The sequence below is a fragment of the Patagioenas fasciata genome, chromosome 8 (assembly GCF_037038585.1).
Source record: "Patagioenas fasciata isolate bPatFas1 chromosome 8, bPatFas1.hap1, whole genome shotgun sequence".
Taxonomy (NCBI): domain Eukaryota; kingdom Metazoa; phylum Chordata; class Aves; order Columbiformes; family Columbidae; genus Patagioenas; species Patagioenas fasciata.
In genome coordinates, this window is record NC_092527.1 from 21505563 (window position 1) to 21533270 (window position 27708).

Below are 27708 nucleotides of genomic sequence, written 5' to 3' on the forward strand. Positions count from 1 at the left end.
CCCTGCGTTTCCTTAAAAAAAGAAAGAACCAAAAAAAACCACCCCAAACACACACACTCAACAAAAAAAACAACTAAAAAAAAAAATCAACAAAAACAATACAACACACATAAAACCTAAAACCACAACCAAATAAAAACTCCAATCATCATCTGAAGTAAAGCTGGCCTGTCACTGCCTGCTTGTATACTTCGTGTATTGCAGTTCTGTGTCAGTGCTAAAATGTGTTAATTGTTTTAGGCTTCAGTATTCTAGCTTGAATTAGTATGGAAGAATACTTCAGTAATCTTGTCTTATTTACTAGTTACCTTTTTTATATTTGTTGTATTATTTCAAAGTATTTTTCTCTTGACTGCTGTGAAGAATATGGTTTTCAAACATGGTATTAAGAGATGTAATGTTTCATGTAGATGAGGTTTTTAGGGACATCATTTTTAGAGGTGGACTTGACAGTGGTAGGTTAATGGATGAACTCTGTGATCTTAAAGGTCTTTTCCAACCAAAACAATTCTATGTGTTCTATGATAAGCCTCCCACTGTCCAGATCAACTGTGCTGCTTTTTGACAGGTTGTAAAGGGGGCTAATTCACAAACCCAGCTACATTTAGCTCATCCCATCACGCTCATTCTATGGGCAGTGGCCGGAAAGCATGGCTGGTGCGGCTCAGCCAGCAAACTCCGCATCCAGCTCATCCCAGGGAAAGCCCGGCTTCTGTGCCACCAGCATGTGCCCACTTGGGCTCCTGCACGAATGCCAGATACTCACACAAGCAGCTTTATTTTTCAAGGCAGGAGTGTTTTGCGTTTGTTTTGGGTTGGTGTTTTTTGTTGTTGTTGTAGTTTTTGGTGTGTGTGGTTTGTTGGTTTTGGTGTTGTGGGTTTTTTTTGTGAGTGTCTGTGTTTTTAATTTTTTTGTTTGGTTTGTTTTTCTTTATGTTTTGTTTGGTTTTGGCTTTTGTGTGTTTGGTCTGTCTTGCTTTCCTTCCTTCCTTCTTGCTTTCCTTCCTTCTTTCTCTTTCTTCCTTCCTTCCTTTACTTCCTTCTTTCTCTTTCTTCCTTCCTTCCTTTCCTTCCTTCTTTCTTGCTTGCTTTCCTTTCTTTTGTTCATTCCTTCCTTCCTTGTTTATTTTCTTCCTTTCCCAAGGTAAGGTTGTTGGTGCGCAGCACTGGCAGGCGCAGGCAGGCTGGACTAGAGGAAAAGCCAGCGCAGCGGTGGAAAGCAGGGCCGGAGGAGTAAGCCTGCAGGAACAGTGTTCCGGAGCCACCTGGTGTGCTGCACCCCGACACCAGCACGTGCACTAGGCCCTCAAGTGTGTGCAAAGTCACTGAACATCTGAAAAAAAAAAAGAAAAAAAAAATATATAATGCTTATTCCAGCTGACCTCATGAGCTTGCTTTTGCGCTGGGGCGGGGTGGGGTGTCAGGACAGAAGAGCCTGAGCTGTGCCAGGCGTTTTCCCGCACTGCAAACAAATGACAAGCCTGGCTTTGTCTGGGGACACACACTTTACCGCCCTGCTGAGCTCCTGCAGTGAAGGCTGGCAGCGCTGCTGGGAAAACACTGATTGTGCACAGCTTGACGCATGAGTCGGGAGCTACAAAAGGTTTGTGGGGTGGCTCTGGAGGCTTCTAGTGTAGGTTTTTAGTGCAGATATCAGTGCTGACCCAATTTATTGCTATGGGAACAGGCTAGCAAGGCAATTCTCATTCATTACTCATGAGGACTTTGATCGGTCTCTGCTATAGCAAACTGAAAAAAGGATTTTCGTTTTTTTTCTCTTTTTTTTAATGATGCAGGTCAAAGTATTTGTCAACTGCAGTGTTCACTGTCAACTGGCTTTCCACATCCCTCTGGAGTTTAACATTTGGCATGTGGAGTTTGTTAACAATAATGGGACAGGTTAAGCCAGGTCATGCCCACAATCACACTGAGGCACCTGCTCCAGAAGTTAACGACAATGTCAGAAATACATAAAATGTTCCTATATGAGATGTCAGGCAGTTTGTAAGTGAGCAAGCATCTGCCAAAGAGGGACTGGCTCACATAGGCGTGGAGTACAGAGCTATCCTCCAGGAGATAAAGCAGATAGAAAAGGTAAAACAAAACAAAACACACACACAAAAAAAAAAAAAAAAACCCACACACCAAAAAACCCAACCAAAACCAACCCCACTACAAATTACAAGCATCATCAAGACAGACCTCTCATTCATTGTCTCCTCCTCACTCTCCACCCCATCACCATCACCCTCCCCTCCAACAGAACAGGCCAGTTGCTCCAGCTCACACACTTGAGTTTCATTTGCTAATGGCAACTCTGGGAGCTCAAGTTGTTGCTGTGGGGTCTTAGCAGCTCAAAAATCGTCTTTGTGAGACAGGTAAGTTAAAATATGCAAATGATGGTATGTGCAGCGTGCATTTGAGTGCTGGTGAAGTGCCATTAAATAGATTCTAGTGCATGAGATAAGTTTACTACACATTTTCTTGTCATCACCTGGAAAAACAATCAGCAGCCTCTCCCAAGTCAAGAAAGAACTACCTGCCAGATTTAAAAACAAACAACAACAAAACTCACACAAAACCAAACAAGCACCACAAAAAAAAAAAAAAACACACACACACCAAACACAAAAACCCAAACCAGCAACAAAAAAAAAACCAACAAAAGCCAAACAAAAAATCCCACAAAAAAAACCAACAAAACCAAAACCAAACAAACAAAAAAAAAAAACCCAAACACAAACCACCTGCAAATACACACACAGTTGCAACACACAAGTAACCTGAGAGCCCATGTTTCTGTTCACCCATTTGATCTCAAACACCACCGACACCCCAACAGGAGGAACAGCCAAATGTACCTGGGTGCAGCATGGGACAGGAGCACTGCTTCCCAGTCACCAGGGCAAGTCGATGCTTCAAGAGTTTGTCTTGTATCTGCTGAAATATTTTTTCCCTCTAAGGAGTGATCCAGGTGACACTATTTCACCCAGAACAATTTAGAACTGTTAGCAGCTGTCGCCCCACCTCCCAGGCACATCACCCTGACTGCCTTTACTTGCAGATCTCCCTCGGCTACAGCAAGGCAGGGGGCTGGCTAGAGCACCCGCAGGCCCCAGACTGGGCCTGAAGGCATTACGTGCACAATTGCTGGACTGCCCCTTCACAGCTTAGGAGGACAGCAAGTGTGAACGTTATTCTTGACTGCAGGAATAAGAAGTGCAAGGTCATGCAAAGAAGGCACTGTGTGTGCTTTGATCATTGACATTCACAGAACTTCAGGATCCAAAAAAAAAAAAAAAGGGGGGGGAGTGATGGACTCCTCTGTAGCAGCAAGCAAAAACTCCGCATTGCTTTTGCTTTTTGAAGGTGGGGTAGAGAAGCAGCCACAGGTCTGCAAAGTCTAAATAACATCAATCAGGCTCCACACATCCATAAAGTTACCTCATTTCACTAATGTTACCATTAGCATTAATGGTAGTTCATGCATTTTTAGGAGAGCAGCAATTATTAAATCCAAGCTTTGCTGGCTGGGGGATAGAAACTCTTCTTTTCCACCATATTGCCCTGCAGTGACATTCACGTAGCTGTGCAAGTTGAACAGGGTATATCACTATTCAAAGGGAAGCCTATGTGAAAGCAGTTATTAACTTTTAAAATTATTCCATTTAGGTACTATTGTAGATCCATACATAATTTACTCTTAAATCTTGTCTTCGGTAGCATAAAACAATGGATAAAAAAGACTAGCATAGTAGCTCAGCAAATATAACACATGGAGACAGCGTATGTTGGACTTTGCATTATTCAGGCTAATAAGTAACTGAGCAGAAAACTTAGAAGACAGGGTTTTCAAGAAGCAAAGGTCAAAGGCAGCCTACTCATAATAGGTTTATTTGCTCCCTTATAGAGGTAAGGATCAACATCTCTCACTAATATAACTAAATCAAGCTAACACATGACTTTTTATTAGGAGTAAGAAAGACCATAAAAGTGGATCATAAAAGTAACTGGAAACTAGTTTCCAAAGTCTGATTAGGTAGGATTTTATTTTATTCCATGTTACCTGTGGCCTTGGCATAACTAGCACAACTGCAATTGTGAGAGCTCCAGCTGAAATTCCCTGACTGCAGTTTCTAATTACACCTAGGTGACATTTTCAAAAACCAGAACTTAAAAAGTTTAAAAGCTACCTGATGCCCGAGTTCAAAACTATTGCTTACAGCTGGCTCTGAGAGGCTATGCAACTAATAACCTTTACCTGTCTTTTCTGCCCCATGGTAGTCTCAAACCCGCCCTTCCCAGAAAGACCTCACTCCTCACTCATCCCACACCCCCTGACATTCTGCACTTTCCCCTTCCAGTACATTTAGCTCCCCCTGCGTGCGTCAAACAGATACCCTGGCTGTGCAAGCTGACAAGCCAGTCAATGCAGAAAAATTTACATGTTTTTAGGCTCGTTCAAGCTGCTGGTTTTTGTTGTGGGATTTTTGTTTGTTTGTGTGTGTGTGGGTTTTGTTGTTGTTTATTTCGGTAGTGTTGTTTTTTTAATCTGTTTGATTGGCTAATGTGCTAAATGAGTAGAGAAAGAGTCAATTAATGGACATAACATAAGCTATGCTTGTTTCAGAAGCTATGCTAAAAACCGTACACCTTTAGGACAAACCAGACATTTATTTAATCAAAATAACTTGCAGAAATCAAAACCAGAAGCTACACAATTGGCTGTAAAAAAGGCACATGTTCACTTCCTTCCAAATAAACCTACAATTGACACCATATAAAAAGTGTTTTAGTACTTCCACAGGAAGATTTTTTACACCAATCTGCCAGTTTTTACCACTGATCGATCACAAGAGCTAGCTGCAAATGTGAAACATGCTTGTTTTCTGAATTCTTTACAAGAGCCTACCAAAGCTACAACATGATACTATCACCTGCATTATACTGTAGAACATGTTAAAATTAACTGGAAAAACACAAGGGATTTGAACAAGGCCTTAAAGAAAAGATCAGTATATTTAAGTGACACCTCTGGAAGATCTGATGTCAGTTATGTTTGCCGTGTAAGACTACAGGCCACTTTGCACATTAGAACACGCATTCTGCATTGGAATCTGATGATTCTTCTAAGATCTTGAAGACACCCATTTTTTCCTTTTTCATCTTTTCCGAGGTCTTCATTTGATCTAGGATTAAAACAAAATAAAGATCAACAAAAACAGGTGAAGTGTCTGCAACCTTACTCTTGCAGTCTGCAGTCACCTGTATTAAATATCAGTGCATCAAGAATAATTTTCTGTATTAGCAGTCAGTTAATGGAAATAAGCAGTTTTTATAAACAATTTATTTAGATAATCTAGGAAAAAAAATCAAGGATAGCAACAGTTCTCCTAAGGCAAAGTTATTTTACTCAAAGTATACATATCACACTCAATTAAAGCTAGCTGTCATTTTTGCTTTTAAATTCTGTAATGACTGATTTTTTCAGTATCTATGATTTGAGTCTTATCTCTCCTAAAGATGCTGAAGGAAACAAAGCATTCTACATCTACTGTTTAGATGAATTGAACAAGAATTTTTTCCTTTCTCAAAAAAGTTTTTTTTTATATGTTGGCCTGACCAAGCACTAAAATTTGCAGACAACCTCAAAAATTGTATGGGTTTTTCTTTAAATATTTGATCCACTGACAAGCCAGTAACTCTGACAATCTCGATTTTTTTTTTCCCAAAAAAAAAATTACAACTATATTTTGAGTTAGGTTCTCAAATAAGTTTGCTAAAATAAATATTTTCTGACTTTGATTGATTACAGAAATTTAGAGGGAGAGTTGCTGTGCAGAACACCTCCTAATCTATGCTTCTGATCACAGTATGCTCAGGGTACTATGCGTAAATGTGATTTTCTGGAATACTTTTGGTTAAGTTCTGTTATCTCTTCTTCAGCAAATTCTATTGAAAATATCAGCAAAAGGGCCAAAGGGTCCTTCTTCAGAGGTACAACCCAGCTGTAGGAGAGTGAAGCTGTGGCAAGTTTCTACATATTTAGTCCCTTACAAAATATGAACATGAAAAACAAAGAGATTAAAACTATGACTTACCAATAAGATCACTTCTATCCAACAGTAACTCTAAATCCTTATCACTGATTACTTTTTCTTTAGATCCTTTAACCTCCCTGTTGAGGAAGAAATAATCTCTCAATACAGATAAAAGCATGTTACAGTTAGTATTACATAGAAGTCATTTTTCCCACAAAGCGGAATCTCTAGGACATTTTTCCACTCTGAAGGGCCACATACCACTTCATAAGACAAGAGAGTTATTAACAGCTGCAAGTTACAAACCCATGATCCAAGAAAAATATGAAATCTGCATACCTCTCATAGTCTCTGGATTTCAGTAATTCTATTAATTCCTGAGGGTCCAGGCAGCTCTTTGATTGTGCTAAACCAGATTTGCCACCTTTAAACTGATCTGTAGAGAGGAAAAATTTTAAGAAAGTCCACAGAGACAGCAACAAATTGTGTAAATTGTTAAATCAATGCTGGATGCACATAACGAAGAAATGACTCTTACACGTCAAAGTTAATGCTATGTTTCATGGTTCTAGCCCTCAGCTAAATACAGCTTACACTAACAGCCCAACTGGTGAAAAAAAGTCAGAGGTACATGAAGAGTTTACATGCAGGCCTTTCACCTTCTAGCTGTAGTATGCAGAAGAACTGATAGAAACACCAATTCAACATGCACACACGCACACACAGAGCAGAAGAGCCATTAGTTCTACTTACAGTAAAAATATTGTAAATAAAGTTACATGGCAGATGCTGAAGTTTGTTCCCTTTGTATTGTAAGCTGGTTGAAACAAAGTAAGCCGTATTAACCACAAGATAAGAAATATGTGAAAGATAAGTGGTCTGCAGAGAGAACAACCCTCAGTTTAATAAACTAGACAGACATGACAAAATAATACATGTGTGCTGGTTTGACTGAAAACGAGTCAATTTTCTTCATGCAGTTAGAAACCTTTCTTTTCCATAGCTAACACAGTGATTGTTTGGACTTAGTCTGAAAACAAGAAGGTAACAGCCCAGGACAGAGTTAATGTTTTTAATTGTTCTGGTCTGAGAGCCAAGGACATTCTGAGTGTTCTGCCCACAGGTGTGAGGTGGCTGGTAAGGGGGCATAGATGGGGCCGAGCTTGACTGACAATATTTCATGCCATTAGAGTCATGCTTCATATTTAACAAGAGTCAGGATCTTCCAGCTAGCTCTTCACTCTTTTTCAGAGCCAAGATGGAGACCTGTTCGGGAGTTTCTTCAGTTGGGCCTTTTGCCATCCTGCCATTTTGCAGAGGCCTCTGGGCCTTTCTGCTTTTTTCTCTCTTCTCTCTCTGGGGTCAGCTGCTTGGGACCAGGGTGCTGCTTTGTGAAGAATTGCACCGAGTATCTTGTATTTTATATTCTGTTTTCCATTTTATATATATTATTAGTTGTAGTAGTATATTAGTTTTATTTTTTTTATTTTATTTAACTGTATCTACCTCCATCCTTGAGTTTCTCCCTTCCCTTTCGATTCTCCCTCCTATTCAGGGTGGGGGGAGTGAGCGAGCAGCTATCATGGTTGTACTGATAGCTCAGGTTAAACCACAACAACACTGGATACGGGTTGGTTTCTTGAGGAGACTATGCTAACGCCTATCTACGCACAAATCTGGATATCAGCCCAAATATCCAAAAAACTTATACAAGATTATTACTTAACTGAAGCTGAGCACGGATGAAGTCAAGCTCAGTCTTGCTCATTTCAAGACAACAGGCAAGGCTTACTTACTGTTCTGTGCCAAGTTTCCTCACTTTTTTATCAACACACGTACCCATTTTATTAAGTTTTTATCAATCCTTTTCATCACAATCACTGCTCTGCTTTCCTATACCTTGTCTTCCCCACACCTTTTCCCATCTCCCTGCAAGGACTCGCAGTTTCTCTGCAAAGTGCAAATAAAATGCAAGTTCCAGAGGGGTCTGAGCTATGGGATTCTCCCTCCCCATCAACATCTGCTGTGATACAAGGATCCAGGTCCTGTCACGCACTATTAGTGATGCAGCCTCTCCCTTTGAGTTTTCAGAGTTTGACAAACTATATGACATTCAAATAGTGCTGTACAGGTCTTGGGTTGCAATATTAGCAACACGAAGAACAATAAACATGACCCTATCAAGCACTTAACACTTCAAATAGAAGTTTCTGTCCATCACTTCCTCTTAGTCTGACATCTACTCATTTAACTAAAATCATGCTGGTTCTCATACAGTTTCCTAGGAAACTTTCTTCAATCAAACAGAAGCACAAGATGGAAAGAGTAACCTGGTACTAAGGCACAAAAAGCATTCTGTTTGGCAACAAGTTCCAGTTCTTAAGCTCTAGTACTTGTATTGTATACATCCTACATGGTTAGACACAATTGAAAGGCCTGACTTAAGTAAGCTTTGTGATATCCCTTCCTCATTCACTCCTCCAAAGTGCCAACACTTTTTAGAAATTCAAAATAACAGGATCCATTACATCACCTTTATGTTTTACACAATTGCACCAAAGGTTCCTGAAGGGGACAGCCCTACCTAAGCTGCCAGATTTAGGCATGATTCACCAATAGTTACCAAGATAAATACTCTACGCAAAACTGAAGGCATGACCCAACTTGACACTTAGCTTCCTTCCAGTACAACTAGACACCGCTTCCCATTGCTACTTTAGTATATGGCAGTCATATACTACTAAAGTCCCTTCTGTTTTGTGCATTCTACCAGTTTGGCTTTAACTTCAGGTTGAACCATAAGTAAGACAAAATATATTTTTTTATTAACTTGGTCATTAACATGCCTACACAGACCAGCAGACCTGGCAATCACACCAAGACAGCAGTGGTACAGCTAGGATAAAGGAAGCATCTAAGAAAGATTAGCTAACATCATCCAGAACCAGGGGCAAACCACAGCTTAGGCTTGACAAGCACTGCATGGTGCAGTAGACAGTTAGAGCTCTGGCCTTTCTGTCTGTTTACACCCCCATGAAAATGTTTGGGTTCCCCCCTCTGTTAAGATACGAGATATTTTTAGGCTCCTTCAAAGTTTAATATAAGGCTAATTATTGTCAGAATGCCACACCAAGTTACAAGAATTGTATTTTTCAAGTGATCTTAGTGTTCAGAAAATGCTATAGGGAGCTACTGTCCAAATATCACAACCAGAATAAGCTACAGAAGCAAAGCAGGATTTCTTATAGGACCCAAATAAGAAAATTTACCCCCAAAAGAGACACTTCAACCCAATAATTTTCTTAAGACTTTTGAGTATGACCAGCTATATAATCAAGAACATAGCAAGAATCACCATTGTTGTGCATGTAAAATCAAGGACTATTGTTCTGTTCAGCGCTGGTTAATTGTTAAAACAGGACTGTTCTACTGTGCTTACAACATACTGTTCTTAAATTCAGAAGGACAGATGCAAACAGGATGCTGAAATTTTTTACAGTGATTTTAAAGCTCTAGGATTTGCAAATGCAACGAAGTTAAATAGGAACCCCAGCACAAACCAACAATCTATAGTCTCTATTCATTTTACCAGTTTTAACAGGAACACTCCCTACTCAAGCATGTTTGACACTGCAACTGGAAAAATCTATTGCTAAAATTAACATCATGAAACACTGCTCTAGATGTCATCAGGTAGGCATATTGCTCCAAATGAAGAAGTTAAACTCCAAGCAGTACAAATCTTCTAATGCATTTTTCCACTTATATTCTGGTCCATTTAATTTGATTTTAAAAAGATAATCAACTCAGACTTTTCATCTACTCCCTAAGCATTTTTTATGCTAGAAGACCAAAAACATTTGGGTCAAACAAACTATCATCTTGCTGACAAGCTGCCAACAAACCTAGAGCTCTACTCTCTTATTGACTGTCTTCACTGATATTTCTTTCAGGTAGACTCACTGTCCCATCACCCCTCTTCTTTTTGTTACCTACTACTAAAGGTAAGTCATATATCATGGTGATTCCAGAAGTACTAGAAGTGCTTTCCTTTATTTTGCTGCAGAAGTTATCTACAACCTGTCTAAGAATGCATTTTGAAAAATAATACTATACAGCCACTTGTTGGGAAGATGAAGCATTCACAGAGTGGCAAAGAGTTCTCTCAAGATTTAAAGAAGCAACACGTGCTTACAGGAAGGCATAAGAGAAAGATACTAACTTTTGTGGATAATCAGCTTCTCCAGCTTTCTCTTGGCAGCAGCTCTCTCCACAATCTTCTGGTCAATTGTATTTGCAGTCACAAGACGATAAACAACCACCGGCTTTGTCTGGCCAATTCTGTGACACCTGTCTTGGGCCTGCAAGTCCGACTGGGGGTTCTGAGCAGATAACAAAACAAGTTAGCTGCACCAGTAAGCCTTTTAAGAGACATACCACAGGCTGCATTTTCAACAGCGAGCTCTGAGAGTCAGAGCGGAAGCACTGAGCAGGGCAGCCCAAAGGTAAAACAGAACTCATATCTCTTTACTCTTAAACTCATCCATTACAAGCTCTGCCGCTGCAGCTGCACAGCCAGCGTAACCCAGCTAGCTCAGACTGCTTCTGCACTATGTGCTGCACTTTTCAACAGATGGACGTGCTTTGTAGCACCAGTTTAGCTGAGGGTGTTAATCATAGGTTTGTGGGGGATTTTGTTGGAGGATAAGACAAGGGATTTTAAAAGTTTTCAGGCATTTCGGAAGCTGCTTTAGCTCTTCTGAAGTTGAACAGTTGTGCAAACAGCAGAGCTGTCTATTAAAACAAAGTGAAGATGCAGAGGTCCTCAGTCATTTCCTTCCATACCTTACCTCCCTTTTTCCCAGCCTCCAGCCTCACAGGAGCAGCAGAATCCTAGCTAGCTAAAACACATGTGGCAATTCACAGGACAAAATTCAAGGGACTGCTACTAACATGACAGCTGTTGGAAACAGGGAAGCTGTAGAAGGTCTAGCTACATTAAAACTTAAATAACAAATCAAAAGAAGGAAATAGATTTTCAACAGTAACAGAAAAAACACTCCCACTTTTGGTATAACTCAGGAGCAAACAGGCTAGTTTTAGAAACCAACTCTAACGCTGCATTCAATAAGCTAAGACTTTTCAAATGAGGCTACATATTTCATATATAATACATTTGCAAACATTATTATCTTAATGTAATGCCTCATTAAAGTTACAGAAGTGGTCTATACCATAATGGGTTAGTAAATGATTATCAAAAGCAGAAATAGAGAAAGCATTTTATGACACACAGCATTAGGTCAACAGTCTCAACTTACCCAGTCACTATCATATATGATAACTGTGTCTGCCGCAGTCAAATTAATGCCCAAGCCTCCAGCTCTTGTACTCACTAAGAACAAGAAGACTTCAGGGTCAGTATTAAATTGATGCATCTGGAAGAGAATTCACATATTAAAAAACAGCAAATGGATCAACCATAAGGTAGCTAAATGTTTTATTTTGTGAGATCTGTGTTTAAAAATAAGAACACATATAAAATACCACACACACTGTCAGAAGCCAAACTAAGGCTTTAAGAAACATTGCATGTGTTTGGGAAAGGCCAAGATCAAGAAGTGAAGTAACTGTATTTTCTTATCTGATTATTCCAATGAGCTGCCTATTCCAATGAGCTGTCTAACACAAAGAGTAGAGATGACTACAGGGAGGTATGGTCCAAATCACATTCACCTCCACATAACCTACCATTCAGTGATGAGCAAGGTTAACACAGTCTGAGTTGGCAGAGCCTAAAAACACATCTACTCCTCCACACAAGCAATGACCTAAAATACTGATGCCAACTTTACTGCTACTTCCAGCCACCCTGTATGTCTCCCCCTCTTACTTCAAAAGTAAGAGTAACCTTCTGGCCTCCTACTCAGCATCCAGCCTACCTTCACTGCAAGATGTTTCCAGGTGTCAGTACAGCTCCTACCAGGTCTGCAATACCACTCAAAACCTATTCTACTTAGTTTGGCCACCCACATACTGATAGTAAACTGAAAAGAGTACAGTAGTTTTCAGGACTTTGATCACAGCAGAGAAAAAGAAACCATCACCTCACTGCCAGGTGGAAGCAGCTACCCAAGCTCTCTAAAAGCCCCATATCCTCTGGGCTCTCCTGGACATCAGCATCTGAAGCACCAGCAGCAAATCATGGCCCTGGGAAGAGCTCTAAGGAACTTAGACTGGTGACCTGAGGATCTCTCTCATCCTCCAGCGATACAACACTGTGGCAGGCACACAATCAACTCCTAAAAATCACCACAACCCAGCAGTACAAAATTTTAACCAGCTTAACGAAAGTCACTATAGCTTACTAACATGCTGCTAATTATCCTTCCTCTTTAAGAATCAGCTCTAACAGTAGAAACCTAAGTGTTCAGGGGCTTGGTTTTCCTCAGCCACACAGTGGCACAGAGAAGCACAATTTGAGCTAGATGATGTGTCATCTGCCCTTTTTCTGTATCTTCATAAACACCACTGCATACTTTAGAGACCAGATGGCAATTGCAGCGCATTCCTGAGATACATCCTGAGTACTTCTTCCATGTATGCATTGCTCTTTTACATCCCTGGAAACCCTCAGAGCATTTCCAGAACCACCCTGCACGGCTGCTCTTTGTGATAAAAATATGCCTTAATAGTAAGGTATTCTGTGGTTACTTGCAACCATTACAAATATACAAAACTAACAGATTATGCTGGAATTAATTCACATGCAATTTTAGGCTGAAGTTACAGGTGTCCCACTAAGTACAAAACTCCATTTCCTGGAAATCCACATCATTTGGCATTAGACTCACAGTACGCTCGCATAAATGCTGCCATCACATCCTGGATGCTAGGCAACAATACGTGCAGGGATAAAACTGGCATTAGGATCTGCCACAATCTAGATGTATTACATACTTCACATCTGGGTAACAGAGTGCATGAGCACCCATCATTCTAGGCATACCCCAAGATAGTGGTTCAAGACATGTTTCATTGCTGCAGTATATCTGAGTTGCAGATATTAAAGCAGCGGCAAGGATGTTAGTTTTCAACAAAGATGTCTTTTGCCTATTAAAGGCTAAATACTGTGCAAAATTGTACCCCAGTGTCACAGGAAGAAGCAAAGTTGTTAACAGGCTCAAAGGGTGTGTACATCTACTTACATTTTCTTCTCTCTCTGAGTAGGACATAGAGCCATCCAATCGACTAAATTTGAAGTTTCTCAGATAGCAGTAATCCATCAAAATGTCAAGCATCATAGTCATTTGTGAGAACAAGACAACCTACAAAACAAGGAAGATTCCTTAGTCCAATTTTTTGGTCATAGGGAGACAGCTATGCCCACCTTCTCCTTCTACTCATTAGCTTTACCTTATGTCCTCTCTTCTTCAGTTCTGGAAGCATTCGGTCCAAGAGTAGAAACTTGCCTGAGTTCTTTACTAGATCTTCATCAACCTTGCAACAGGGGAAGAGGGATCATGTATTAGGAAGGAAGGATACCAAAGGTTTCCTCAACTCAGAAGCACCAACAAAAGATGTCTTAAAGCTTCTCACAGAAACAAGCTTGTATCATCTATTTCACTAAAAGCTCTTAGATTGGAAGCAACACTGATTTCAGCAAACTACGTTGAATCAGTTATGTCATGATGAAATTAAATCAAAACCCACCATTTCATACACTCAAATCATTTTTTAAAAAACTCATTAGTAGAAACCCTTATTATTTTAATTTTTTGACACGGAAAAGTGCTGTTGTTTCTTTCCCAGCATGTAATTAGGGCACAAGGCTTCCACCCACTGGATATAAGGAAGAACTGCTGAACAAGGAACTACACACCAGCCAAGTGACAAAAGTTGACAAAACAGGTTTTGAGACTGCTACCTTAGACTCCTCTTTTGTTGAAGAGTTTGCTACATCTAATTCTTGCTATGGGCCAGGAACAAGGATATATAAATTTCTCAGGTCTGAGCCATGCAGCAGCCACCTTGGTAATTCCTAATCCATTTTCATGAGTAGGTACAAGCTCCTGCAAGTGGTCAACTTTTAAACAGCCTTCACTTTCTACACATCAACTAATTTCCCCTAATTTCATCCAGACCGTGCTATCTGCTTTTTATGCACTGACTTTACACTGATAAACTTCAACAGCTTGTTCCTGAGTGCACCTGAATCTGTTATCACTCACTGAACAGGATGCATGACTATACATGCCCACAAACCTACATTTAAAATGTGCAAGCAACTTGTAGTTGTTCAAGATTCTTTCAATTCAAATTACTTCATACTTTCCTACATTACCAACTGCTTTGTGTAGATTAAACTACTAGCTGAGCAGATGGCTTGAGGTAGATCCTAAGACACCTTGAGTCAATGGAACCCAGCTACTGTCTGAGTTCAATAACTTTCTCCCAGCAGATGAGCGCTGCCATAAGGAAAAACACCAGAGCATCACTATGCAAAGGCTAAATGGGCAGAGGCTGAGCTGGTCTCTGCAACTGCTGCTGCAGGAAGCTTCAAATAATGATTCTGTCCCACTGCTGGAACTCAACAGGGAGGCATATGCCAAATACCTTGAAAAGATCATTCCTTACTGCTGTGAGCTCACAGTCTATTGCTTTTTAGTGCCTGGAATGATTTTTCTTGTAACCCTTTTAAAATATGTACCTTGAATTGTTGTGTGGCAGGGTCCAATGGGTATTCAATAAGATAGGGGTGATTACAACATTTCCTCAGTAACATCATAATATTCTGCAGTTTCAGGTTCACCTCTGAATCCACGGGCATGCTCACTTCTACCACAGGCCTTGAAAAGATACATCATTGTATTAGCACAGAAAGTGTCACCTTATTATGCTACAGATACTGAAGAGAAAAAAAAAAAACAATAAAACCAAAATCAAGCAAAGGATTCACACGCTTTATCAAATGTCCTCAAAATCCCTCATAGTTAGTTAAGCTATTAACCAATGAAGTTTCTTTCAGTGCCACACTTGGCATTAAAGGCACAAAGGTTTGCCATTATTGGTTTAAAACACAGAAGGGCAGTCAGTAGTAATCAGAAGCAGAAAAAACGACTTGTGCAAGTCACCCAGCAGAAAGGGCAACAGATACAACAAATGGTCAGATCTTCTGCAGAATAAAATGTAAGCTATTCCAAAATCAGCTCTCAGCCTATCTTATTTCACCTACATATACACATTGCAGGATTCACAGCAAATACAGCTAGTTAGCTCTTCCACATCCAAGTACCATCTCCAACATAAGGCATCCATGCATACCAATAAAACTAATACAAACGAATGTCTATTCTTCCAAAGTACACTGGACTACAGCAAAAATCTAGCAAAGTAAATACATTTCAACCCTGAAGATCAACTTGGTTTTCCCAATGCCCAAGGGACTTCCAGCCACTTTGGAGTCACCAACAGACCTTGTCAAACCCAGGAATGAACATGATTCTTCAGTTCCCTCAGTCCTGAACCTCAACTCTGACCTTAATCACCAGAAAGTGACATATACCTGGTGCCACCAAAACAGCAGTAACTGTGCTGGCCAAGCCTCAGCTTAAGCCTATGTGTTTTACAAAATTTGACAAGGAAACGGCTCCTCTCTTTTCTCCAGTCTTGAGCCCAAACTTCAAGTATTCATGAGTAATTTCACAAAAACCTAGGAGTTAACTGCAGTTAGCACACCAGCACTACCCCTTGTTTGGCCCTTGAGCCAATGAAAGATATACCTGTGAATGTAATAGATACTGGAGACAAAAGGTTCACCTGAACCTTGCAAAGCCTGCAAAACCGAGCCATAAACCAAGCTCTTCTACTCTTTGTCCTCACTGCTAGCTGCAGCCAGGACCTAAGCAATTACAATGACATTTCAAGTACCAAATAACTAAGATGAAGCAGTTCTTCTCTGGCTGACACCCAACACCATCTTAGACCTTGAGACTTTGGTGAAACCACAGTTCTTCACTACCAAAATGTTTCAACAACCCAAAGGAATTCTATTTCACACAAGGACATTTCAGATCTTTATGGATTATCAACAGCACTATTGCCACAGGACACGTTTAAGACTGTGGCTAATGGAAATAGGGACTCAAGAAGCAATTTTATTGCTAGATCCTGCAAAAGCCAGGGGTCTAAGAGGTCTGTAGCAAGTAGGAGTAAATGTCTTGTAGTTAACTATAACACTAATGAGTCAGTAGGTGACAGTACAACCTAATCACTGGTATCATTGCCTAGCGACTATTAGGTAAAAGCAAAGGAACAAAGCTACGGAGATAATGAATTACAAATTGCCATTCTTGATCAATTCAAATAAGCAAACCTCTAGAAGTAAACTAAGAGGGAGGTATTTAGTACAATAAAAAAAGAATCTTTTAGGGTAGGCACCTCTCTTTTTCTGTTTCCTCTTGCATTTTGCTGATCAGTTTTTCCAAGTCATCAGGCGAACCAATATGTTCTTCACAATAATTAACCAGTTTCTGTCTACGGCGTTTTGGTCGGCCTGAAGGACTCAACTCAACTACTTCTTCCTGTGGAAAATGATAATGTTGCCATCAACAGCGGACAGCTTTGGATTCAAAGGTCTATGATGACCCAAGAATTCTGAATACTGAAAAGAGGTCTCAGTGATATGCGTCATGCATTGCTTAGACTCAGCAGCTGTAAATTTTGCTAAGTACAAAATGCAGCCCAAATTTTAAAGGTATGTAATAGCAGATCTTGACAATTTATGCTTGACTTTCAAAAGCCGCATAAGTACCTTGCTGATTTTACAGCAGAAACTGTCACCTCTATGAAAACTGTCTTCTTTTTCACCCAACCTACAATTAACCAAGAATATATTTACAGTCACATCATCTCTGTGCTGAGGCCACAGTGACTGCCATTGAAACAGAAAACAAAAGGATCAGACTAAAACTTTAAGCAAAAAGTGGGTTTAGTTAAAATGCTAATGAAGCAATTGCAATGTGTTTTTGCCATTAATAGCAAGCACATTTCTAATATGCATGTCAGTAGATACCTCATTATTTCCAAAGAGTTTCCTAATGGTGCGATTTACAATGGCAGTATAGAAAGTTTCTTGTTTCTTTGCCAGTGGTGCATATACCACAACTTCTCGTTTAGGCGGAACCTCAAGAGCAACATCGGATTTCAGTCTTCTCAGTAAGAAAGGTGTCAGAATCTGAAATGTTGAGCAGATGTATAAGAATTATTCAAAGCTCTCAATATGGCAAATTAAAAAAAAACACTAAAAACCTCCAACAAACAAAACCAAATGAACAAAAACCAAAAAAACCCCACAAACAAACAAACTATGATGACAAAAAAATCCCACAAAAAACAACAAAACACAACCCACAAACCAGAACAAAAAACCACCCACAACACACAAACAGGTCTATTTTGTCATTTGAAAAAAATTAACTTCCAGACTTTCATATTTCATTTTTTAATACAGATGCCCACTCCAAAACCTTTATGCATATGTGGGTAATGCATGTGTTCACATATCCATTGACATTTTAAAGATTTTGAAGTCTTTAATAAGGGTGCAGTAGTAACTACACTACAGACTTTAAATAATTTTCATTAACCGAAAGTAATTTTTTAATGAAACAGCTCTCTTTTTGGTTATATTTCTTAAGTTTTTCTAGGAAAGCCCATACCTTTAACTGAAATAAATAATAAATTGTAACTGACAACTATATCTGGACGATATAAATGGTGTCTCTCACCATCAGCTTACCACAAGAAAGTTATAGGTCTGTAAGCATTTACTTCCACCCTGCCCCCCTTAAAAAAAGGGTTTTCAGTGTTAGTTTGGTTTTGAAGACAAGCACATTATACAACTAGTTTGTCAAAAGGTATTCTGTTCAGCACCTAAAAGTTACATAATTTGCCTCAAAGTTATCTTTCAGCAAAATAAATATATCCATTGAATCTTTTGGCAAAGAGAACCAAGCTTCAATTAACTTCAATTAAGTTTGACTAAACTAAATTCAGTTCCAAGAATAAAAAAAAGAGTCATTATCAAAGAGGAATATTGTTCCTTTCAACATTTATAAGCGCTGGAGAGATTGAAAAAAAGCCCACAGGTCTAAGGAAGTCCAGAAGTGCCAGAACAAAAGCCTCAGGCCCAACATTCAGCCCCACAAACAAGATTTTGAGACACTTCATAATAATGGTCAATATTAGAAATAAATGATGAAAAAAATACAAAAAATAAGAAAAAACCTGATGTAGCATATGCAAGATGTTTTGCTCCCTTTCTTTAGCAATAATATCTTCAGCAGTTTCGGTAATGCTGGTGATATCAAACCAGGATTCAAAGCTATAAAAACAAAGCAAGAAAAAAGGAATAGCTTACTTCATAGCTGTTATTCTTCCTTATTTAAGTATACTATTCTTCTCTTATCCTGAGATTTAAGAATATCAAAGCACTAATATGCTTCATTAATACAGGACGAACAGGAGGTATTTCTGAAATATACCGTTTAATTCAGATGTTTGAGGTTTTAAGTGATTGGTAAAAACACCCGTATTAGTTAGAATATTCGCTATGATTTATTATACTCAATTTAGTCTGTATATTTTTCCAAAATTAAGCTAAAGACTGTTTTGGCAACACTCTTCCACCTGACCATCTACTGCTTCAGAAAAGGATCTGTCTCCCTCGTCTGTCAGCCTCACACAACTTTCTCCAGCACCTCAGAGAATCTCAAGCAGCACCAGGCATTTAAGATTAGACAAACATCTCTCCCCACAAATGCTCATGCCTGAGCTCAGAGTTGAGCTTCCACTATCCATACAGCTGACAATTATTTCCTTCCTTTCTGAAACAACTACGTGTGAAGGGAAGACACATTTCAAAGCCTTTACCATCAAATAATCATATCAAACTACAACTGCACCATAAAATAGGTCTTCACATGATGATACAAGTTTAATTATTAAAGAGCCACAATAATGCCCAAACAGAACAAAGGGGAATAGTTTTCACCATCAGGTTACAACCTACCTTTTCAAATCATCAAACACATCTGGCAACAGGAAGTTAAGCAACGACCAAAGCTCTGCCAAGTTGTTTTGCAGGGGAGTACCAGTCAACAGGAGTTTATTTTCGGCATTAAATCGTTTCAATTCTCTGATAAGGCGGCAGTTCATATTTTTAATCCTGTGACCTTCATCTACTACCAGGTATTTCCAGAAGCAGTTCTACAAAAAGAAAGGGCGTTTCAGTACATCTTAGGTTTACTCCATCAAAACATGGGCCAGATGAAACAAGAAGCACTAACAAGACTGATACTGCCCGTTAAAAAGATTCTGTTTACTGCTGTTTCTCACTAGACGGTCCAAACGGTTAATGCCATACATCTGCTCCACGGTAACTCCATTTAGAAAGCTTAGGTGATAACAACAAAACTTCTACAAGAAACTCATCTTACTGAAACAACCATTCTGCTGTTAACCGTGATACTTATACACTAAGTATAGCTTTTACTCTAAGCCTTCCCCCATCATCACCTACAGAGAGCACAATGAAAAGAGCACTATGCTGTAACTGTCTGCTTACTTCATTTTTTTGATAATTTCAAGAACTTCTTAAGCATAGAATTCCAGAGCCACCGCTACCAAGGAAACAGAAGTGAATGCCAATATAAATGCTACACTAAGACACTCATACAGGCAAGCATGTGGTGTTTTTTCACTATATTTAAAAACATTGCTACTAGTGATGAGGCATTCCACTCATCCTAGGGCTTTCAGGAGAACTTAGATACCTGCAGGGCATTTCTGTCTCGCATTGCTATTTCAAAGGAAGTAACGACCACAGGATGGATTTGCAGTGATCCTTGTCGGCTGTGAATTTTACGAACCAGTTTACGACGTTCCTGCTGTGCTCCATGATACAGCAGTAGTGGAATCTGAAAACAATAAAAGAAGAAGTTTAAAAGTCAGGTGAACTAAGCACATTTAAACCTAAACACAAGATAGTACAGGTAATTAGCTTTGTTACAAGACAGTTGTAAATACACAGCATTCCATGGCGCAATGTGTGGTAACCACATAAACAACTAAAATCACTCTTATGTTCTATATGGACAAAGTTTCAAGGTAAAAAATAACAGTAAGAATTAAATAATTTGTTCTTTTAAACCTAAGGAATAAAAAGAAAAATCTTCATTACCTCTGGAGTAAACCTCTTGAATTCAGACATCCAATTTGGAAGAGTAGACAAAGGGCCACATACTAAGAATGGACCAGGGACTCCTCTCTCCACCATCAGTGCTATTGTTGCAATACACTGGATTGTCTTCCCCAACCCCATTTCATCAGCTAAAATGCCATTGATACCATTTTCCCAAAGCATCTGCACACACAGAAAAATAAATCTAAATGCAAAATAGCCAACACACTTTAAGAACAATAGACATCTTTTGGAATTTAACACCTGTAGAAACTCTCTACTAGGCACATTTTATATTATGGACAAGTTAATATTTCTCCATTACAAAAATAAAGGCAAGCGTATGTAGGTGCATGTGCTTCTAGCCAATTAAGTGCCTGACTAGGAGGCAAAGAATGTAAGTCAGTGTGATATCAAAAGGCACTTCAACTGCAGGTATAGCTCACACTACCCAAATTTTTACTCATACCTTAGGAAATCCCTTCTAAAAGACCAAGTCTGCTGATGTTCCACTTTTATCTGTTCAAATAGCTTCTATAGGCACGACTACATCACCAGAGGAAGAAGATGCAATTCCTGGCCAACACAGCCAGCTGCTCCAGCAAAAATTCTTTGTGCAGACATTGCCTATTCTGACAAGTGACAGACCAACCTCTCTTAAAATAACAGAAAGACAGACACAAAAGTGTTCTTTGGCTACTCTATCTAGTATTCATAAAGATGCATAAAGAACATTATTATAACAGAGGGCCCAAGGAAGCTGTTTTTTCCCTCCCAGAACAGTCCTGTCTTCCCTACAGGCTTCCCAAGGACTGAACAGAGCAAGTGAGTTTATACTGGCACTCATTTATCAGCCTAAGCTTGTCAAAACAGGACACTTATGCTTGTGGGGAAGAAAAAAAAGTAAAAACCTAAGAGGAAAATGAGATCAGTAGCAGAACAAAAAATAACTTTTTAAATATCAGAGCCCGACAAAACTAAGTTCTTCTAATTTGTCTTGTAAGCAAAACTGGGGGGTAATTAAATATGTATGTGGACAATTTTTATGGCAAATTTCTTTAATTTTTTATTTCAAAGGCTAAAGACAAAACATTTTAAAAACACTGTGTTAATATGACTAGTTAGAACTTTCATTCATGTCACATCTGCAAAGTAATGGGTCTTTAAACACCTATGGGGCTAATTATTCAAGTACTTGAGGGAAAAAAAGAGTAAGATTGTCCCTTAGTAGTATGCACAGATCTTCTGCTTTCACAAAGTACTTATAAGGAGAGGCTGAAAAGCCAGTTGAGTTGAACAAAAAAATGGATAGAGAAAGGGAAGAGGGAGAACATCAACCAATAAGTCTAAAGAAAATGTTTAAAACCACAAATATCCTTTCCATTCTGAAACTTTTTATCTGCTGCTTGGCAACATTTTCCTAACACCAGATCCTTCTATCATAAGAAATCATAAAGAACTGCCTCTTTTTCACCTTCTCTGTACAACTACTATCACAAACTTCTAGTGTCCCTTCCCCTCCATTTCTTGTTTCCAACCAGCGATGGATTCAATTTCTTCAACAATTGCTCCATACCCTGAGCCACTCCATGCCTTCCACTTGGTACCACCGCATTACACCTCCAGTAAAAATCTTTGGCTGCTGAAAAGGCACTGGTTGTCCATTAAATTTCCGTACTGGATCAAGGAATTGCTTGGCACTGTGTCGTACAGCTTGACACAATCTGTCCTTAATGACGCTGTTTGAGTCTCCATTTTTCTGCAGGTCTTCTGGACATAGGTTGTCAGAAGAGCTTTCATCCTATAGAGGGAAGTCCAAGAACACGTGACAAGTGGAATGCACATCAAAGCCCAGCTAAGACCTACTTTTACCCAATTTACACCAGTCTTACTGTGCAGTGAAGTCAGTCAGCCCCTGACACAAAGACAACAAGTTATTTTGAATAACTGTCAACTCAAAAGGAGAATTTGCTTTTAGGATTAATGTTACTACGTAGCTAGATGTCAAACTGCAAAATTTTGATGCCTTATATGCATTCTTTGCTCCTTTAGAACTAGAGAGCAGTGATAGCTACTGAAGAGATTTGTCTTATAATTTTCTACCTATAAAAGCACACAGACTTAAAACTTCCCCACTGTAGCTGGCATTTAATGCAGCTATTTCCCTTCTGTAAGTGGACTCTAGAGAATGTTGGAAAGTAATACTTAACTGTGCTTGCAGCTTTTAAACTACAGCAGAACCAAAAGAGAACACACTTGTTATCTCCATGCCTGAATGCTTAAAAATGACTATGTCTTAAGGTCTTCTACACCAGCATAAATATTTCTTAATAAATTCATTTTTCTGTTATTTTTGAAACCACAAGCATTCTATAAAGTACAAACACATTCAAATTCAGTGTTTAACAAAAAATAAATTAGAAGATTTCACCCCAGATTTCTGAAAATAAGTATGTAAGTGCATTCACTTGCACCATTTTTTAAACTTCTAATTCAGGACATCAACAGCTAGCAGAGAGACATTTATTGACAAGAAACGTTTAAAGACAGGCTATTAAGTATAAAAAAGCTGTCCCTGCCTTTGGGCTTAACACACTTAAACTACAATAACATGTGCCAACATACCTGATTTTCCACTTTACGTTTTTTCGCCACTGATAAAATTTCCTGGAAACAAAGAAAAAACTGTGCTTATGTGCTGTTCAACCTTAAAGGCTATTACAACTTGCATTTCCTGAGAAGAATCCTGACATAATTTAGAGAGCTTTGCATATAACATCATTAAGCATACAAGTGACCCTAAGCAATGCCACACATCAGAGAATACATTCCAATTACAAAGGGTAAATGAAAATTCAACTAGAGATGTAGTTTGCCTCCCAAAGAGGTTAAAACAAAAAGCATCTGAATTTAACCATTCTGACAATACTGCTTTTTGCATAGATCTTAGTTGGAAGACAGTCATACATTACACAAAGATCAGTGTTGGCTGTTGGTTGATAATATTTGATGGCAAAGTATGAGAAAGCATTACTCTAAAATACAGACATCACACAGCAATTGCCTCATCCGTTAAAATTTGTGCTACAAAAATCCAGACAAGCCTGTTTATAGTTATGGCCTACCTCTTTGGACATAATTTCTGAGATGTTGTATGTCCCGTCTTCTCTTCCTCTCTTCTTTTTTGCACCTATAGGATAACACTCAAGTTCATACAACACATCAAACAGTAAAGAAACTAAGAACACTAGTACTGACAAGGCAAACCCTAATACATTACCTGATTTCTCTTCTTTGCCATCACCTGGATTTTGACCCTAGAAAATAAACAGAGAAAGAGATTTGTTATCTTATGCATCTCTAACTACTATGACACAGATAAAGAGATGTAGTCAGCATCAAACCATTGCCTTTGAAAGCTTCTTGAAACACTTTTACTATTAGTCAGCTTACAAAAATACAGAAAAAAAAAGTTCCTGCCTATCTTTAATACTTATTCAGCATCTCAGCTGAATAAGTAATCATTGCTAAAAGAAAAAAACCTCAAGACAAATTCAAACCATTTTCTTTAGTATAATTAGTCAGAAACATCTCCTTGCCATGGTATGCAAATTTTAAGTGCTTTCAAACAGGCTTACTACAGTTAAACAAACATGGTATACTAGATATATCCTGCAAGTCAAATGCTGGCTAAGTCTAACTTACTCAGTTTCCCTACCTTGATCAAAATTGACATGGTAATTTGTCAGACATTTTTTCAAAAAGCTGTATAAAATAGCTAGTTAATCTTACCTTGGCAGATTTTAACATCATCTCTCTCTTTTTTTCCAACTTCTCTTTCCTCCTCTGTTCCTAAAAATAAAAATAAAAATCCCACACACCATACACACATATCTCATTTCAGTAACACCCAAAAGAAAAGAGAACTATCCATTAAAGAAGTGATAACAGGCATAACTTACATTAGTAACATAGAGTTCTGCATACTCTACAGAATTTATTTGTTCTTGCAGTCTCACTAGAAGTCTCTATTCTGGCATAGCTTAAAACAAAAAAGCAAAACTTGGACAAGAAAGTGCAACTGCTTTGAATTGCTTGTCAGTGAATACTTTAAACGCTTAAATACAGCAATTCAGAAAGATTCCAACAATAATATTCCCAGTTGCAAACTCCTTAAGATCACATCTATTGCAGTAAGTTTTCCATGCATCCAGCTCTCCTTTAACTTCTACATATTACCACTTGTGTTCATTGCATAACAGAAAGCAATACAAGTAGCCTGAAGTGCCTTTAATTAAGATGTGCTTTCACATCTTGAAGAATCTAAGATTTTCATTCCATCTACTATTTCTACTTGCTGAAAGCAAAAGAACCCTGGAAAAACAGATAAGAGACCTTGGCATTTATCAGACGGAGCAATACTTAACACTGAAACACGCATTCCATCAATGCAGTAACCATGAATTCAAGTTGACAGCTAAACTATAAAAGTATTTTCAGAAAGGATGGTCTTGCAGTTTGTCAGTGTCACTTTTCCAGGCACATTGTTGCCCTGAACCCTTTCCTGGACTAGCTTGTCTATAAACGTACAGTTAAGACATTCAAGATAAAGCTAGATATGAACTCAGAAGCCCAGGGATTAAAAAAACAAAACAAAACACATGAGATCATTTTATGGAAGTTCTTGCTTGGGAACAGCATGGCCTCAGATCACTGTAACTTATAAATTTGTTTGAGGCCTACATTAACATCCTGAAGACAAACCTCATCCTCATCTTTCAGCAATCAACACAAATAGGCTGCACAACTCCTACTAGTCAATTTTTTGCATTTTCTATCCTCCCTCCAGGTTTTCTAGTTCCTTTAAACTTTGTTTCTTATTTGAATTATTGATTTTCTCTTCCTAGCACTCGGGAAGAATTGTAAAGATGTCAGTGCCTCCTCTGCACTGTGATTTTACACTATAATTCATACTCTTTCCAGTTTCATTTATCTATTAATTTATAGAACAAAAATTCTGAATATTATGTAAAGCACCACTTTATTCCTGGGCAGTAGTTCCTGTAGATCTTTGTGTTATGATTGCAATCTTAACAGCATTTTTACTTCAGTTCAAACAGCTTAATGGCAAAAAACCTCTAAAACAGATGGCAACCCATCTTAAGAATTCCCATTGCAGACAAGAATACACCTACCTCCAGCTGCTGCTGTTCCATCTTGGTTAGCAAAAATTTGGAATAGATGTTGCTCTTTTCAAGCAAATGTTGAAGCCTCTTATAGCGCATTTCAGTTGACTCCCTGTCCCAAGAAGTGCGAGCCTGGCCAACACCACAAAAAGATGTCAAGAATTCATGGATGGTTCAGAGTTAATGCTTTTAATGTCACACATACACACAGCCTTTCCCTTCCAGCCATTATGCATCTATGATTTGTGAGCATATAGCCTTCACATACCTATGAAATGCTGTGAGATTAAAGTACTTGAAGGTTGCATTCACTTGCATATGTGAACAGGGCTCTGGTACTCACATGCTTCCAGGGCAGCAGCGCAAGGCATTCAAGGGCTCAAAGGCATCTCAACTCCAATTTATAGATTTGGAGCAAAATGAGTTTTATTTTCAGTCTCCAAAATTTGAGAGGGGAAAAAAAACAAAACAAAACAAAAAACAACAACCACAGCACAACCCTACCTGGCAAAATTCAGCACAGTTTCCCAAGTAGTAGTTGGGACTCCTCCATGTGCCATTTGCGCAAAGCTACAGTTTTTCATTATGAAAAAGGTATTTCAGACAGCTACAAAATCATCATGCCTAATTTACAAAGGCCAAGTCAATTTCCAATGTGAAAAGAGTAACATTCGCTCACTTTGTTTACAAAATCTACACATGGCTTTAAAATCAACTCCTGTTGAATTTGTCAAGGCTGTGCATTGAGGCGTTTGCAAATTACTCTTTAAAACTCAGATCGAGACTCCCCCAAAAGAAAGCATTCATCCTTCTGCATTCATCTAACATTGCCTGTTAGACTGAGATACTAAAGAAGTGAAAAGGTACAAATTAGCATCTCCAAGAGAAACCCCAGAAAGGCAAGATGCAGAGCTTTACAAGATGCTTATCTATGCCATTTCCTTCAGAAGAAACACTGGGGGAAGGACATGCTAAGGCAGAAAGACAAGGGAATCTTCTGAAACTAAACAGACTAACAGGCAGGGGAAAAGGCTATTAGCTGAATCATGGAACAAACTGTGACACAGAAAGAAGGCGAGCATGTTTCTCTCTCCCAGAAATCACACCTTTATTTTCCACAAACAGTACCCCATGTCATTCTTATTGGGTAGCTATCACTGAATTATTTTATGAGGAAAATCTATCTTGACAAGCTCTTTGAGAAAAAAGATTGCCTTCTTGTGATTCTCCATACTGTTTTTATTTGCTTCTGCTCTTCCCAAACCAGATGTTTTCCTTCAGATGAAAAGTACCTGGGGTCATAAAGATCAACACTCGATGGCAATGTCAAGAGATAATACAATTAAAACTAAGCTACACACACAGAAAACGCAAACAAAAAAATCTTACAATTTATATTTCAGATAGAAAATCGGAAAAAAGAAAGAATTTACTACTCTTCCTGAAATCAGTCGACTTTAAAGACATGGTATCTTAGATTTCTAGGCTCTGAACGACAAAAGTAAAGAGGTAATCTTCTCCTTGAACGCTGACATGTCTAGAAAATGCAATAAGCTTCCGGCTGACCGCAAAAGCCCACAGTTAGCCTTCAAAATTAATACAAAAAAAAAGCCTCCCGTGGATGATCAAAGGCGTTTGTGAATCGCAGCCACGTCTGGGACTGTAGCACGTTTGTTTGTTTTGAAACGCAAGGGGCTGCACGACACCCAGCGCACCCGCGGCCGGGCGGGCTGACGGCGCTCACACCCCGACCCGCGGGGGAGGAGCCCCCTCGGTGGAGCAGCCCCAGCTGCCGTGCGGGGCCCGCCGCCCCCGGGCCGCCCCTCACCTTCTCCAGCATCTGCCGCTCCTTCTCCAGCCCCGCCGCCTCCAGCTGCTGCTCTTCCTTCAGCATGGCCGGCGTGATCACCGCCACCGCCGCCTCCGCCTGCTCCCCCATCTCGGTTCCCAGCGGTCCTGCAATGAGCACACGGTCACTCCGGGGGCCCCGCCCGTTGCTCCCCGCCCCGCCCGCCGCCCCGGCCCGGCCCGGCCCTACCGCCGCTGCTCGCCGTGTTCTGGGCCGGCATGGCCGCGCGGCGCGGCCGTTGGACGCGAGGCGGTGGGACGCGCGCCCCACAGAACTCCCGCGCTCCGCCGCTTCCCCGCGCGCACCGCCCGCCTCGCGAGACCAAAAACCGCGCGCTGCCCGAGCCGCGCGAGAGGTGGCGGCGCTCTCGCGAGGCCGCTCGCCCCGCCC

At 39.6% G+C, this 27708-nt stretch overlaps 1 protein-coding gene across 1 annotated transcript; it reads right to left on the reverse strand.

Annotated features, from left to right (window-relative positions):
* Window positions 1-4654: 4654 nt before the first annotated feature.
* Window positions 4655-27634, reverse strand: HELLS (helicase, lymphoid specific). Its single transcript, XM_065843328.2, has 22 exons — window positions 27508-27634; window positions 27298-27425; window positions 25479-25601; window positions 24076-24135; window positions 23564-23600; window positions 23409-23473; window positions 22909-22950; window positions 21860-22084; window positions 20284-20466; window positions 19877-20020; window positions 19114-19310; window positions 18330-18426; window positions 17116-17277; window positions 16482-16624; window positions 14752-14890; window positions 13458-13541; window positions 13250-13369; window positions 11363-11479; window positions 10264-10423; window positions 6381-6477; window positions 6102-6178; window positions 4655-5189 (listed from the first exon to the last, which is right to left on the reverse strand). Exons 1-22 carry the CDS (start codon window positions 27536-27538, stop codon window positions 5092-5094), a joined length of 2529 nt encoding a protein of 842 aa, XP_065699400.1. The 5' UTR covers window positions 27539-27634; the 3' UTR covers window positions 4655-5091.
* Between the last annotated feature and the right edge of the window lie 74 nt (window positions 27635-27708).